The sequence below is a fragment of the Chiloscyllium plagiosum genome, chromosome 7 (genome assembly GCF_004010195.1).
Source record: "Chiloscyllium plagiosum isolate BGI_BamShark_2017 chromosome 7, ASM401019v2, whole genome shotgun sequence".
NCBI lineage: Eukaryota > Metazoa > Chordata > Chondrichthyes > Orectolobiformes > Hemiscylliidae > Chiloscyllium > Chiloscyllium plagiosum.
Window position 1 is genome coordinate 109063475 of NC_057716.1, and position 16949 is coordinate 109080423.

The following is a 16949-nucleotide window of genomic DNA, read 5'->3' on the forward strand; positions in this document are numbered from 1 at the left end:
TCCACCTATCGCATTTCCAAAGCCCCTCCCCCAAGTCCTTCCTTCCTACCTTTTATCTTAGCCTGCTGGACACACTTTCCTCATTCCTGAAGAAGGGCTTATGCCCGAAACGTCGATTCTCCTGTTCCTTGGATGCTGCCTGACCTGCTGCGCTTTTCCAGCAACACATTTTCAGCTCTGATCTCCAGCATCTGCAGCCCTCACTTTCTCCTCTGATATATTTCCAAGTCAGGATGGTGAGTGGCTCAGAGGGGAACTTGCAGGTGGTGGTGTTCCCATGTATCTGCTGCCCTTGTCCTTCTCGATGGAAGTGGTCGTGCGTTTGGAAGATGTCATCTAGTGATCACCCCCACTTCTCATCTTATGATGGAAAGAAGGTCTTTGGTGGAGCAGTAGAAGATGGTTAGGTCTAGGACACCCTCCTGAGGGACAGCTGCAGATATGTCCTGGAGCAGTGATGACTGGACTTCCAGCCAGTAATCACTTGGTGTTTTTGTTTCTTGTGCTCCATTCCTGGTGTTTGAATGGGCCAGGGAACCAGGCTGGTGGGGGTGGGAATGGAACCCGGGCTTGGGACCAGGCCGAGGGACTGGAGCCTCTACCTCGGGACTCGGCAAGGGGGACTGCAGCTTGTGCCTATTCTTTCAGCATCCCTTTACAAGAAACAGCAACAGGGCACACTGGACCTTTCCATTCAAAACCCAAACATCAGACTTCCTATAATGTCCAGCTTAAAGCTCAGACTGTACAAAATCATCAGAGAACACATTTCAGACAATTGCTGTTTGTATTTGTCAGTGAAAAAACAAGCTTACAAAACTCTAATTTGGGATATTTGGTTATTTTGTGATGTTGAGCAGCTGCAGAATCTCCTTCAATCTGTCCAATCTCAATACAGTGTTTAAATAAATTGGTACATTCGAGGAATTGCTTTGTAAAGCCAATCACAAATCACTAAGGAAAGAAAAGCGAGATTGGGAAAGAAAGTGACAGACAGAAAGTGAGAGAGACTGAGGGAGGGAGACAGAGGATAGAGTGAGAGAGAGCCAGAAACAGATTGCTCGAGTCAGAGACAGGGAGGGGAAGAGAGAGAGGGAGGGAGAGAGAGAGAAACAGTGAAGATATGGAGAGAACAAGACAAAGACAGACAGAGAAACCTCTTTGATCAGCAGGAAGTGTTAAAGAATAGCAGAGCACCAAGAGAGGCTATTTGACCCATTGATTCCATGCTGTATTCTTCTCAGCAACACTGCCCGCAGTATTGCAGGCCGAGCCAGTGTGGTGACCTCGGAGACAATGAGAATGACTGGGTCTGGACTCGACCAGTTCTACCCTGGCTTTTCCTCTCCTCTCCTCTTGGACTTTGATTGGATGTACTCCTGGAAAACACATCACATGACCTCCCACCTCCAACTGCTCTTTGCCCACCATCGGTCTCACAACTGGAGGTGCCCGTGCCAGTGACCCATCATTTCTCCCTTGGTCAGTCTTTCCTTGGCTGGTGAGAGGAGAGTGAGGAGAGAATAGAGAGGAATGAGACGGGGCTAGGGGAGTGTTCCTGCTCATCTGGTCCAGGCACTGGCCTCACTGTGATTAGTGACGACAGACTTGATGCTGTATCGTTTCTTCACAATCGTGTTGATGTAGCCCTTCATTATCTTTGTGATTTCACCCACCTGCAATGAGACAAAGGTGGCGAGGGAGAGAAAAGAAACAGCATTTTTCAGCAAAAGAGAGGGAAGTTATACGGCAATATCTCAGTGAAGAATATAGGACCAAACGTAGGTCATTCAGCCCCTCAATCCAGGCTGCTGTACTAAGTTATGGCTGATCATGTACCTTTATTCTCAATATTTCCCACACTCTCCCATTTTCTTTGATGTCATTAGTAAGTAGAAATCTATCAATGTCTCTTTGAACATGTTCAGCAACTGAGTTTCTACAGCCCTTTGGGATAGAGAATTCCAGGATTCACTACCCTTTGAATGAAGAAATCCTCCTCATCTCAGTCTAATTGGTCCATCATTTATGCTGAAATTATTTCCCTGGATTTAGACTCATCTTCTGGAAAAACATCTTTTCTATCCATCCTGACATACCCTAAAAGGATTTTGTAATTTTTAATCTACTCCATAGTATTCAGACGCAGTTTCATTAGCCTTTCCTCAAAAGACAATGCCATCATCCCAGGGATTAATTGGGTCAACCTCCATTTCACTCTTATCTATGGCAAGAACATCCTTCCTTAGATGACAGTAAAACTGCACACAATACTCCAGGTGTAGCCTTACCAAGGCATTGTCTCACTGCTGCAAGACTTCTTTACTCCTGCACTCAAATCCCTTTGTGATAAAAGCTTGTGCCCCTCATTCCTTGTTATTCCTGTAAACTAGCTATTAGTGACTAATGAACAATGGCACCAGGTCCCTTTGGACATCAACACTTTTCAACCTCTTACCATTTAAGAAATACACTGCACTCCCATGCCTCCGCCCAGATTCACATTATTTCCCATGTTTTTTGCCACTCGTTCAGCCTGAAGCCTCTTTGTATCATCCCCAAAACTCCCATTCCTACCTAGTTTTGTGTCAACTGAAATTTGTAAATATTCTATTTGGTCTCAATGTCCAAATTTATTAATAAATATTGTGAACAGCTCAGCTCCAAGCCCTAAACCTTGTGGTACCCTACAGTCACATGCTCACACACATTTATTTTGACTGTTGCCTGCCAATTAACCAGTTCTCAATCCGTGGCAGTAGAAGCCCCTTCAGCCTGTGTTCTCAAACTTTTGCTATTAACTTATGTGGGACCTGATTAAAAGCCTTCCTAAAGTCCAACTGTAAGTACCAGCTCCCTTTATGTACTCTGATGGCAACATCTTTAAAAACCTCAAACAGCTTTGTCAGATATGGTTTCCACGTCTTAAATCCATCTTGACTCCTCACAATCAAACCATCATTCTCCATCAGTGTCTAATTATCACAGACTTTATTATAGATTCAAAACATTTTCCTTACTACTGCCATTGGGCTAACAGATTAGATTAGATTACTTACAGTGTGGAAACAGGCCCTTCGGCCCAACAAGTCCACACTGCCCCGCCGAAGCGCAACCCACCCATACCCCTACATTTACCCCTTACCTAACACTACGGGCAATTTAGTATGGCCAATTCATCTATAGTTCCCTCCTTGGGATTACATTTGAAACATTCCAGTCTGTCAATGGAATTGTGAAGAATGATCGTCAATGCATCTTCTATCTCTATAGCCACCTCTTTCAAAGACATGGTTAATTGAATCCTGGGGATTTAGTAATTTTCAGTCCATTCAATTTGTCTGGAACTACTTTTTTTACTGATATTAACTCCTTTTAGTTCCTCATTCTCACTAGTCCCTTAGATCTCTATTATTTCTGGAAAATTTCTTGTACCATCCTTCATAAGATAAACACAAAAGTAATTATTTAGATTGTCATTTCCTTAATTCCTATTATAAATTCTCCCAGATCTGCCTGTAATGGATCTACATTTGTCTTTGCTTTATTTTACTTTTTAAATACTTAAGGAGCTTTTACAGTCTGATTTTATGTTTCTTATTAGTACATTTTCATATTGTACTCTCCCCATATTTATCTTCTTTCTTGGTTTTCCTTCAGTGAATTCTAAAAATGTTACTAATTTCCAGGTTGTTATATTTATTGATAACATTACAACCATCCTCCTTTGATCTAATACAATTTTTAACTTTCTTTGTTAGCCATTGTGGACTCGCTTTTCCTGTTGAGTTTTGTGTGTTTTTATTTATTTTTGGCACTCATCAGTATTGAGAGTATGGTGCTGGAAAAGCACAGCAGGTCAGGCAGCATCCGATGAGCAGGAAAATGAATGTTTCAGGCAAAAGCCCTTCATCGGGAATGAGGCTTGTAAACTGAGGGTGTAGAGAGATAAATGGGAAGGGGATGGGACTGGGGTGGAAGGTAACTGAGAATGCGATTGGTAGATAGAGTTGGGGGTAATGGTGATAAGTTGGAGAGGAGGGTGGAGCGGATAGGTGGGAAGGAAGCTGGACAGGTAGGACAGATCAAGAGTTGGAAGGTTAGAACTGGGTTAAGGATTGGGGGAGGGAAAATGAGAAAACTCGTGAAGTCCACATTGTTGCCCTAGGGTTGGAGATGAGGCGTTCTTCCTCCATGCATTGGGTAGTAAGGGTGTAGCAATGGAGGAGGCCCAGGACCTGTACATCCTCAGCAGAGTGGGAGAAGAAGTTGAAGTGTTCAGCCAAGGGGCAGTGGGATTGGTGCGAGTGTCCTGGAGTTATTCTCTGAAGCGCTCTGCGTGTAGGCATACTGTCTCCCAAATGTAGAGGAGACTGCTTCAGGAGCAATGGATGCAGTAAACTCTGATGGATGTGGAATGTCTTTGTGCCCTTGGACAGAGTTGAGGGGGGAGGTGTAGGTGCAGGTTTTGCAATTCCTGTGGTGGCAGGGGAAGGTGCCAGAAGGGGAGGGTGGGTTGGTGGGGGGCATGAATCTGACATGAGATTCGCAGAGCCCCAACACCGCCACTGCCGCCAACCGGTCTACGAACTCCCCACACACATTCGGGACACCACCGGCGCCTGCCACCTCCTCCAAGATTTTCAGTTCTCTGGTCCCCAACACCTCATCTTCACCATGAAGATCCAGTCCCTATATAACTCTGTCCGCCATGACCAGGGCCTCCAAGCCTTCCGTTTCTTCCGCTCCCAATGTCCCTACCAGTACCCCTCCACTGATACTCTCATTCGTTTGGCTGAACTGGTCCTCAGCTTTAACAATTTCTCCTTTGAATCCTCCTTCTTCAAGGACTGGAATTTCCCATCCCATGAAGTTGATGATGCCCTCCAGCACATCTCATCCACATCCCGCACCTCCACCCTCAAACTCCACCCCTCCACAAGGTCGAAACCCCCAGTCCTCACCTTCAACCCCACCAACCTCTGTATTGCATCATCCTCAGCCACTTCCACTGCCTACAAATGGGCCCCACCAACAGAGATATATTTCCCTCCACATTATCCCATTCCAACCTTCAGCTCAACACCGCCCTCATGACCTGTCCCATCTGTCCATCTTCCTTCCCACCTATCTGCACCACCCTCCCTCTAACCAATCACCTTAACCCCCATCTCCATCTATCTATTGCACTCTTAGCTATCTTACTCCCCGCTCCACCCCCTCCCATTTATCTCCCCACCCCCTAGGCTCCCAGCCTCATTCATGATGAAGGGCTCTTGCCTGAAACGTCGGTCCTCCTGCTCCTCAGATGCTGCCTGACCTGCTGTGCTTTTCCAGCACCACACTCTCGACTCTGGTCTCCAGCATCTGCAGTACTCACTTTCTTCTCATTAGATTTATCCAATCCAAACAGGACAGCATATAGATTGAAATGTCTTGTAGTTGCTGCATTACCTCTGTTGCATGCCCTCATTTGCTGATTTTTATTGTGCCCAACATTACCACACCAGTCTGGTGGCCTCTGAACAACTCCTGTTGCTCCTTGCTGTTTCTTAGCACCATCCAAACAGATTTCACATTGTTCTGCTCTGAATTCCTTTCATGCTAATGTACTGATTCTATCCCATATGAACAGCACTTTGCATTATCCCAACCCCCTTTCCTTCTTGCCTGTTCTTTCTACATTTACAAATCAGGAGCAGGAATAGGCCATTCAGCCCATCAAGTCTGCTGCAACATTCAGTATCAGGACAGGCAATAATTTCTGGCCCTGGATCAGTGGTGCTGGAAGAGCACAGCAATTCAGGCAGCTTCCGAGGACAGGCAAAATCGACGTTTCGGGCAAAAGCTCTGGGGCTTTTGCCCAAAACGTCGATTTTGCCTGTCCTCGGATGCTGCCTGAATTGCTGTGCTCTTCCAGCACCACTGATCCAGAATCTGGTTTCCAGCATCTGCAGTCATTGTTTTTACCTCAATAATTTCTGGCCCGTCCAGCACTGTCCACATCCTCTGTACGAATTTAAAAAAAGGTTATGGCTGAACTGATCATGGCTTTGATTCAGCATTTCCATCTTTCTCTGAAAACCATCGACTCCTTTGTCAGTTAAGAATCAATCTATATCCATCTTAAACGTATACAATGACTCCCCACCCCACCCTCCCATCCCGCCCCCCACCCACGGCCACTTCTTCATTCTCTCGGGAAGACAATTCCACAGACTCACGATCATGAGAGAATCTTTTCCTCAGTGTCTGTCTTAAATGTGGAAAACCTCTTATATATGCCCCTTATATATTTTCCCACTCCTGCTCCTATGTTCCTTTGTCCCTACAATTGCCTGACATGCGTTAACACACAGCAAGTCAGACATAGGACTTACCACTGCAACAATGTACAATGCATTTAAATTAAGTAAAATGGAATTTGGAACTCATGATCTTTACTAACAAATAGAAGTAGTGGGCCATTCAACATGTTCAGCATGCTCCACCAGTATTCAGTAAGATCATGGCTGATCATGTCTCTCCATCTCCACTTCTGTAGCTGAATCCCTTACAGCCTCAACAAATTCTCAAATTCTATCTGAATACACCTAGACACTGAGCCTTTCCAAATCTCTGGGATAGAGAATTCCCATCATTCACAACTCTGCAAATGAGGAAATTCCTCCCCATTCCATTCCTTAATGATTAACCATTATCCTGATAATGTGTGTCTGTGCTGAGAAAGAAGAAGATGCTGGAAATCACATTGGGTCAGGCAGCTTCCATGGAGAGAGAGCAAGCTAATATTTCGAGTCTAGATGACTGTTCATCGGAACTTGCTGTCTCTCCATGGATGCTGCCTGACCCACTGTGATCTCCAGCAAAAAGCTTTTGTTTTCAGTACAGATTCCAGCACCTGCAGGAATTTGCTCCCACATTGTGTGTCTGTGTCCTGGATTTTTTACCACCAGCTTCCTCAATCCCAAGGTCATTTCTGAGTTCACCCATCAGCTCTCTCACCTGTGGAGTCTCGAAAAACATTTCCCTCTCGTCCACAGTTATCTTGTAGGTGTTTGGGAGCGGAGCACCGAAGAAAACAATATGTTCATACTGGAAGGTTTCCAGAGGCCGGGCATCACCCCGTTTGTAGATTGACACATTCTCAGCACTGACACCCAACCACAGCTCATTGGGAAATCCACCCTCCTTACACTGTAAATAACCAAAGGGCATTAGTGTTCATTATTATCAACAGAGGTTTAAGTAAACACAGATGTAGGATATTGACTGGGTGGTTACTTCAGCACATAAAGGAACTCAATACTGATATTTTCTACAAACCCACCAACCCCTTCAGGTACCTGGATTACACCTCCTCCCACCCTACCTCCTGCAAAAATGCTATCCCTTATTTCCAATTCCTCCGCCTCCACTGCATCTGCTCCCAGGAGGACCAGTTCCACCACAGAACACACCAGATGACCTCCTTCTTCAAAGATCGCAATTTCCCCTTCCACGTGGTTGATGATGCCCTCCAGCGCATCTCATCCACATCCCGCACCTCCACCCTCAAAGCCCACCCCTCCAATCGCAACAAGGACAGAACACCCCTGGTCCTCACCTTCCACCCCACCAACCTCCATATACGTCGCCATGTCCACCAATTAAAAATGGACCTCACCACCAGAGAAATATTTCCCTCCCCACCCCTATCCACTTTCCCTCCATGACTACCTCATCAGATCCACATGCCCCATCAACTCACCCTCCCCTCCTGGCACCTTCCCATGCCACCGCAGGAATTGCAAAACCTGCGCCCACACCTCCCCCCCTCACCTCCATTCAAGGCCCCAAAGGAGCCTTCCACATCCTTCAAAGTTTCATTTGCACTTCCACACATGTCATTTATTGTATCCGTTGCTCCCGATGCGGTCTCCTCTACATTGGGGAGACTGGACACCTACTTGCAGAGTGCTTCAGAGAACATCTCCAGGACACCCGCACCAGTCAACCCCATCACCCGGGGCAACTCCCCCTCCCAGTCTGCCGAGGACATGCAGATCCTGGGCCTCCTCCACCATCACTCCCTCACCATCCAACGCCTGGAGGAAGAACTCCTCATCTTCCGCCTTGGGACCCTCCAACCCCAGGGCATCAATGTGGACTTCACCAGTTTCCTCATTTCCCCTCCCCCCAGTTCCAACCTTCCAGCTCAGCACTGGCCTCATGACCTGTCCTACCTGCCAATCTCCTTTCCCACCTATCTATTCCACCCTCCTCTCCGACCTATCACCTCCAAGCCCCATCCCCATCCACTTATTGCACGCTCAGCTACCTTCTCCCCAACGCCACCCCCCCCTCCCATTTATCTCTCCACCCCTGAGGCAGATTGTGATAGTTCACGGACTCCCAGCCCAACTGTTTGTTTTGTAATGCTGTGGAGACCATGGACCATGTATATGTTGGGTGTAGGAGTCTGCACTCCCTTTTTGGTTTTCTTAAAAAAACATTTTTGTTGTTCTTTGGTCGCACTTCAGCCCCATGATTCTGATCTTTGGGCACCTGATGCGGAGGAGAGCGTCCAGGTTGGAGGATCTCCTCATGGGTCTGCTCCTGGGCCTGACCAGGCTGGCCATAAACAGGTCAGGCAGCGGGTCGTGGAGGGGGTCATTATGGCTGACTGCCTGCCTCTTTTCCATAGTTACCTTGGTATCCAGGTATCCCTGGAGAAGGAGCTTAAAAATGTGTTGCTTGAAAAGCGCAGCAGGTGAGGCAACATCAAAGGAACAGGAGAATCTTCAGGGCTTCCTGAAGAAGGGCTTATGCCCGAAACGTCGATTCTCCTGTTCCTTTGATGCTGCCTGACCTGCTGCGCTTTTCCAGCAACACATTTTTAAGCTCTGATCTCCAGCATCTGCAGTCCTCACTTTATCCCTGGAGAAGGAGCACATGGTATCCACCGTGTCTCTAGGGAGAGGTGGGCACCCACAGGGTGTGGACAGCCTTATTTCCCCCTCCAACTCTGTTTTGATTTAATCCCTCTGCTTGTCTTTACTTTTCGATCACATCTGCATTGCCCGATGGCACTCTGCCTGTTACTGGTCTCCTGGCCACTTGGCTGTTTCATTTCTGGTGGCGCAGTGTTAATAAAGTTATCTGCACACATGGTGTTTAAAAACAAATAGGGACTTGTGGAACAGTGGCAATGTCCATACCTCTGAGCCAGAGGGCCCAGGTCCATGTCCCACCTTTGTCAGAGGTGTGCTGTCATATCCCTGAGCAGATTGATGAGAAAATATCTCCTGGTTCAGCCCCAGAATATTGTTAGTGAATCCCACTGTCCGGTGATCTATCCTGGTCACATTAAAAAGTTGCCAGCACATGTAAAGAGAAACGTACTGACTGGACAGAATGGATTCAAGGGATATATATCTGTAATGTTTCACTCTGTGAATAAATTCATTTTAAGTAAAGACGAGCTCTGGTTTTCTTCTTCACAAAATGGCTCGTGGGAGTATAATAATAATTGGTACCTGGAGGAACATAAATATTACCAAAATAAGACAGCAAGGTTTTTGCCTTGCATTTATCAGGACTGAAACACAAGAAACGAAGTTGAGAAAGATGGTGTTAATTTAGATCACATGAGAAAAGGATGCTGATTGGGCTATGGTTGGTTTGGATATCCAGCGGAAATTGTTAACTGTCAACTTTAGTTCACTAATTTAATACCAGGCTGGTAGGTAGACCCTGATTGGTCAAGTTATTGCTAGGGGAAGGCAGCAGGAATTGGCAGTCTCAGTAAAAAGGGTGTAATTCATTCACAAATTTCTTTTACCTCTACAAATTTCTTTTACCAAACAGGTAGATGAGAATAAACCGGTTGATGTGGTGTATTTGGATTTCAGCAAGGTGTTCGATAAGGTTCCCCACAGTAGGCTTTTGTACAAAATGTGGAGGAATGGGATTGTGGGAGATACAGCAGTTTGGATCAGTAATTGGCTTGCTGAAAGAAGACGGAAGGTGGTGGTTGATGGGAAATGTTCACCCTGGAGTCCAGTTACCAGTGGTGTACCGCAAGGATCGGTGTTGGGTCCACTGCTGTTCGTAATTTTTATAAACGACCTGGATGAGGGTGTAGAAGGGTGGGTTAGTAAATTTGCAGACGACACTAAAGTCGGTGGGGTTGTGGATAGTGACAAAGGATGTTGTAGGTTACAGAGTGTACAGTTCTGGTCACCGCATTATAAGAAGAATGTGGAAGCTTTGGAAAGGGGGCAGAGAAGATTTACTAGGATGCTGCATAGTATGGATGGAAGATCTTATGAGGAAAGGCTGAGTGACTTGAGGTTGTTTTCGTTAGAGAGAAGAAAGTTGAGAGGTGACTTAATAGAGACATATAAGATAATCAGAGGGTTAGATAGGGTGGACAGGGAGAGCCTTTTTCCAAGTATGATGAGAGCGAGCATGAGGGGACATAGCTTTAAATTGAGGGGTGATAGATATAGGACAGATGTCAGAGGTAGTTTCTTTACTCAGAGAGTAGTAAGGGTATGGAATGCTTTGCCTGCAACGGTAGTAAATTCGCCAACTTTAAGTACATGTAAGTCGTCATTGGACAAGCATATGGACGTACATGGAATAGTGTAGGTTAGATGGGCTTCCAACTCTTATGACAGGTGGGCGCAACATCGATGGCTGAAGGGCCTGTACTGCGCTGTAATGTTCTATGTTCTATAAACATCAGAGTCCCATAGCTTCCAGCATGCACAAATGAATCTCACCGCGACTGGTAATCTTGAATGTGTTTCCAGTGTAATTCTTAGAACATTCAGGTTTATTTATTAAATGTTCAATATGGAATCAAATCTAATTTGTTTGATTCATTCACGGGATATGGGCAGCACTGGCAAGACCAGCATTTATTTCCTGTTCCGGTTGCACCCAGTGAAGGTGGTGGTTACTACCTTCTTAGACTGTCAGACACAGGCCATTTGGCCCCTCGAGCCATTCAATAAGATCATGACTGATCCGAACCACTGAAGTTTACGTGCTGTAGGTAGACCCACAATGCCCGTGTGGCGGGGAGGGGTGGTAGTGTACAGAGTTCTGCAATTTTGACCCAGTGACTGTGAGCAAACACCAAACATTTCCAACTCAGTGGCTTGGATGGGAACTTGTAATAATGGTGTTCTCACATATTTGCTGCCTTGTCCTCCTAGATGGAAGTAGTCATGGGTTTGGAAGGTACTATCCAAGGATCTTTGGTGAATTTCTGCAATACATCTTGTCAATAGTACACACTGCTGCTCTCGAGCATTGATGGTTGAGAAAGTGGGTGTGGTGCCAATCAAGCAGCTGCTTTGTCCTGGATGGTGTCAAGTTTCTTGAGTGTTGTTGGAGCTGCACCCATCCAGGTAAGTGGGGAGTATTCCATCACACTCCTGACCTGTGGCTTGTAGATGGTGGAGGGACTTTGGGGAGACAGGAGATGAGTTACTCACTGAAGTATTCCTAGCCTCTGGCTTGCAGCCACAGAGTGATCGAGATGTACAGCATGGAAACAGACCCTTCAGTCCAACTCGTCCATGCCAACCAGATATCCCAAACCCAATCTAGCCCCACCTGCCAGTACCCAGCCCATATCCTTCCAAACCCTTCCTACTCATATATTCATCCAGATGCCTTTTAAATGTTGCAATTGTACCAACCTCCGTCACTTCCTCTGGCAGCTCATTCCATGTACATACCACCTTCTACGTGAAAACGTTGCCCCTTAGGTCTCTTTAATATCTTTCCCCTCTCACCCGAAACCTATGCTCTCTAGTTCTGGACTCCCCCACCCCAGGGAAAAGACTTTGTCTATTGATCCTATCCATGTCCGTCATGATTTTATAAACCTCTATAAGGTCACCTCTCAGCCTCCAACGCTCCAGGGAAAACAGCCTCAGCCTGTTCAGCCTCTCCCTATAGCTTAAACCCTCCAACCCTGGCAACATCCTTGTAAATCTTTTCTGTTTAAAAAGGGTAGTAGAGACAACCCTGGTAATTACAGACCAGTGAGTCTCACTCCAGTTGTTGGTAAAGTGTTGGAAAAGGTTATAAAAGATAGGATTTATAACCATCTAGAAAAGAATAATCTGATCAAGGACAGTCAACACGGTTTTGTGAAGGGTAGATCGTGCCTAACGAATCTTATTGGGTTTTTTGACAAAGTGACCAAACAGATAGTTGAGAGTAAACCGGTTGATGTAGTGTATATGGATTTCAGCAAGGCATTCAATAAGGTTCCTCATAGTAGGCTACCGCAAGGGTCGGTATTGGGTCCACTGCGGTTCGTCATTTTTATAAATGACCTGGATAAGGGCTTAGAAGGGTGGGTTAGTAAATTTGCAGATGACACTAAGGTCGGTGGAGTTGTGGATAGTGACAAAGGATGTAGTAGGTTGCAGAGAGACATAGATAGGATGCAGAGCTGGGCTGAGAGGTGGCAAATGGAGTTTAATATGGACAAGTGTGAGGTGATACACTTTGGACGGAGTAATCGGAATGCAAAGTACTGGGCTAATGGTAACATTCTTGGGAGTGCAGATGAGCAGAGAGATCTCGGTGTCCTTATACACAGATCCCTGAAAGTTGCCAACCAGATTGACAGGGTTATTAAGAAGGCATACAGTATTTTGGCCTTTATTAATAGAGGGATTGAGTTCTGGAACAAGGAGGTTATGCTGCAGCTGTACAAAGCTCTAGTACAGCCACACTTGGAGTATTTTGTACAGTTATGGTCACCACATTATAAGAAGGATGTGGAAGCTTTTGAAAGGGTGCAGAGGAGATTTACTAGGATGTTGCCTGGTATGGAGGGAATGTCTTACGAGGAAAGGCTGAGGGCCTTGAGGCTGTTCTCGTTAGAGAGAAGAAGGTTCAGAGGTGACTTAATAGAGACATACAAGATAATCAGAGGGTTAGGTAGGGTGGACAGGGAGAGCCTTTTTCCAAGTATGGGGACGGCAATCACGAGGGGACATAACTTTAAAGTGAGGGGAGATAGGTATAAGACAGATGTCAGAGGTAGTTTCTTTACTCAGAGAGTAGTAAGGGTATGGAATGCTCTGTCTGCAACGGTAGTAGATTCACCAAGTTTAAGTGCATTTAAGTCGTCATTGGACAGGCATATGGACGTACATGGAATAGTGTAGGTGGGATGGGCTTCAGATTAGTATGACAGGGCAGCGCAACATCGAGGGCCGAAGGGCCTGTACTGCGCTGAAATGTTCTATGGTCTATGAACCCTTTCAAGTTTCACAACATCTTTCCGATAGGAAGGAGACCAGAAATGCACGCAATATTCCAAATGTAGCCTAACCAATGTCCTGTACAGCCGCAACATGACCTCCCAACTCCTGTACTCAGTACTCTGACCAATAAAAGAAAGCATACCAAACACCTTCTTCACTATCCTATCTACCTGCAAATCCACTTTCAGGGAGCTATGAACCTGCACTCCAAGATCTTTGTTCAGCAACACTCCCTCGGACCTTACCATTAAGTGTATAAGTCCTGCTAAGATTTGCTTTCCCAAAATGCAACACCTCGCCTTTATCTAAATTAAACTCCATCTACCACTTCTCAGCCCATTGGCCCACCTGATCAAGATCCCATTGTAATCTGAGGTAACCTTCTTCGCTGTCCACTACACCTCCAATTTTGGTGTCATCTGCAAACTTACTAACTGTACTTCTTATGTTCACATCCAAATGGCTAATTCTCCCTGTATTCCATGAGATCTAACCTTGCTCACCAGTCTTCCATGGAGAATCTTGTCAAATGCCTTACTGAAGTCCATAAAGATCACGTCCACCGCTCTGTCCTCATCAATCCTCTATGTTACTTCTTCTAAAAACTCAATCAGAGAGATGGCAGATGGAGTTCAACCTGGATAAATGCGAGGTGATGCATTTTGGAAGGTCGAATTTGTAAGTTGAGTACAGGATTAAGGATAGGATTCTTGGCAGTGTGGAGGAACAGAGGGATCTTGGTGTGCAGGTACATAGATCCCTTAAAATGGCCACCCAAGTGGACATTGTTAAGAAAGCATATGGTGTTTTGGCTTTCATTAACAAGGGTATTGAGTTTAAGAGTCTTGAGATCTTGTTGCAGCTCTATTAAACGTTGGTTAGACCGCACTTGGAATACTGCGTCCAGTTCTGGTCACCCTATTATAGGAAAGATGTGGATGCTTTGGAGAGGGTTCAGAGAAGGTTTACCAGAATGCTGCCTGGACTGGAGGGCTTATCTTATGAAGAGAGGTTGACTGAGCTCAGACTTTTTTCATTGGAGAAAAGGAGGAGGAGAGGGGACCTAATTGAGGTATACAAGATAATGAGAGGCATAGATAGAGTCGATAGCCAGAGACTATTTCCCAGGGCAGAAATGACTAACACGAGGGGTCATAGTTTTAAGCTGGTTGGAGGAAAGTATAGAGGGGATGACAGAGGCGGGTTCTTTACACAGAGAGTTGTGAGAACATGGAATGCGTTGCCAGCAGCAGTTGTGGAGGCAAGGTCATTGGGGACATTTAAGAGACTGCTGGACATGCATATGGTCACAGAAATTTGAGAGTGCATACATGAGGATCAAAGGTCGGCACAACATCGTGGGCTGAAGGGCCTGTTCTGTGCTGTACTGTTCTATGTTCTATTTAAGTTTGTGAGACATGATTTCCCACACACAAAGCCATGCTGACTATCCGTAATCAGTCCTTGCCTTTCCAAATACATGTACATCCTGTCCCTCAGGATTCCCTCCAACAACTTGCCCACCACCGAGGTCAGGCTCACTGGTCTATAGTTCTCTGGCTTGTCCTCACCACCCTTCTTAAACAGTGGCACCACGTTAGCCAACCTCCAGTCTTCCAGCACCTCACCTGTGACTATCAATGATACAGGGTGAGTCTAGTTTAGTTTCTAGTAAATATTAACGCTCAGAATGTTGATGCTGGGGTAATCATTGCTGGTGAGGTCATTGAATGTCATGGGGCGGTGGTTATATTGTCTCTTTTTACTCATTTGTCTGATACATGTTTTAATTGAGGGCAGTTTCCTTACTAATTCATTGGAACCAATAAATGGGCATCAAGATCCACTCAAACAGCACTAGTACCCACAGTCAGAAGTCACACAACATCAGTTGACGAAGGAGCAGTGCTCCAAAATCTTGTGATTTCAAATAAACTTATTGGATTATAAACTGGTATCGTGTGACTTCTGACTTCATCCACCCCAGTCCAGTACTGGCACCTCCACATCGTTACTACCCATGAGAGAGGGAACAAGGGAAGGGGGCTGAGGTAAAGCATGAATTGGGGAACAGGAGGGGGAGAGAGTAAATTGGGAATGGGAAATTGAGGGATTGAAAGAAGTGGAGGAGGCAAAGAAAGATGGTAAAATCCTCAAAATCAAGTAATATCAGTCAAAATGTTTCCAAACATTGATCCCAGATTACAACAGGGTCTTGATCAGATGGGCCAATGGGCTGAGAAGTGGCAATGGAGTTTAATTTAGATAAGTGTGAGGTGCTCCATTTTGGGAAAGCAAATCTTAGCAGGACTTTTACGCTTAATGGTAAGGTCCTAGGGAGTGTTGCTGAACAAAGAGACCTCGGAGTGCAGGTTCATAGCTCCTTGAAAGTGGAGTCGCAGATAGATAGGATAGTGAAGAAGACGTTTGGTATGCTTTCCTTTATTGGTCAGGGTATTGAGTACAGGAGTTGGGAGGTCATGTTGCGGCTGTACAGGACATTGGTTAGGCTACTGTTGGAATATTGCATGCAATTCTGGTCTCCTTCCTATCAGATGGACGTTGTGAAACTTGAAAGGGTTCAGAAAAGATTTATAAGGATGTTACCAGGGTTGGAGGATTTGAGTTATAAGCAGAGGTTATTTTCCCTGGAGCATTGGAGGCTGAGGGGTGACCTTATGGAGGTCTAAAAAATCATGATAGGCATGGATAGGATAAATAGACAAAGTCTTTTCCCTGGGGTCGGGGAGTCCAGAACTAGAGGGAATAGGTTTAGGGTGGAAGGGGAAAGATATCAAAGAGACCTAAGTGGCAACGTTTTCACGTAGAAGGTGGTATGTATATGGAATGAGCTACCAGAAGAAGTGGTGGAGGCTGGTACAATTGCAACATTTAAAAGGCATCTGGATGGGTATATGAATAGGAAGGGTTTGGAGGGATATGGGCCGGGTGCTAGCAAGTGGAACTAGACTGGGTTGGGATATCTGGTCGGCATGGACAAGTTGGACCAAAGGGTCAGTTTCCATGCTGTACATTTCTATGATAGTGTGACTCAAGCTTACATTTGCCTTTTTAGGGAGAGACAAAGAATGAGATAGCAATTACTCTCGGTATAGCCCTTCGCCAGGTGGACGGTAAAGTGAAGTGGGTTAGAACATAGAACGTAGAACAATACAGCACAGAACAGGCCCTTTGGCCCACGATGTTGTGCCGAACATTTGTCCTAGCTTAAGCACCCATCCATGTACCTATCCAATTGCCGCTTAAAGGTCGCCAATGATTCTGCCTCTGCCACTCTCACAGGCAGCGCATTCCATGCCCCCACTACTCTCTGGGTAAAGAACCTACTCCTAACATCCCCCTTATACCTTCCACCCTTCACCTTAAATTTATGTCCCCTTGTAATACTCTGTTGTACCCGGGGAAAAAGTCTCTGACTGTCTACTCTATCTATTCCCCTGATCATCTTATAAACCTCTATCAAGTCACCCCTCATCCTTCGGCGTTCCAATGAGAAAAGGCCTAGCACTCTCAACCTATCCTCGTACGACCTATTCTCCATTCCAGGCAACATCCTGGTAAATCTCCTCTGCACCCTCTCCAAACTTCCACATCTTTCCTAAAGTGAGGCGACCAGAACTACACACAGTACTCCAAATGTGGCCT

The 16949-nt window shown here is 45.7% G+C and overlaps 1 protein-coding gene across 1 annotated transcript in view; it reads right to left on the minus strand.

Moving 5' to 3' along the window:
• Positions 1-1081: 1081 nt before the first annotated feature.
• Positions 1082-16949, minus strand: part of LOC122551865 (unconventional myosin-X-like) — a 230211-nt gene continuing 214343 nt past the window's right edge. The window contains exons 40-41 of the mRNA XM_043694412.1: positions 7006-7197; positions 1082-1676 (exon numbers count right to left, since the gene is read on the minus strand). Coding sequence (XP_043550347.1) covers positions 1563-1676; positions 7006-7197 — 306 coding nt within the window. The 3' untranslated portion in view covers positions 1082-1562. The remainder of the gene's footprint in view (positions 1677-7005; positions 7198-16949) is intronic.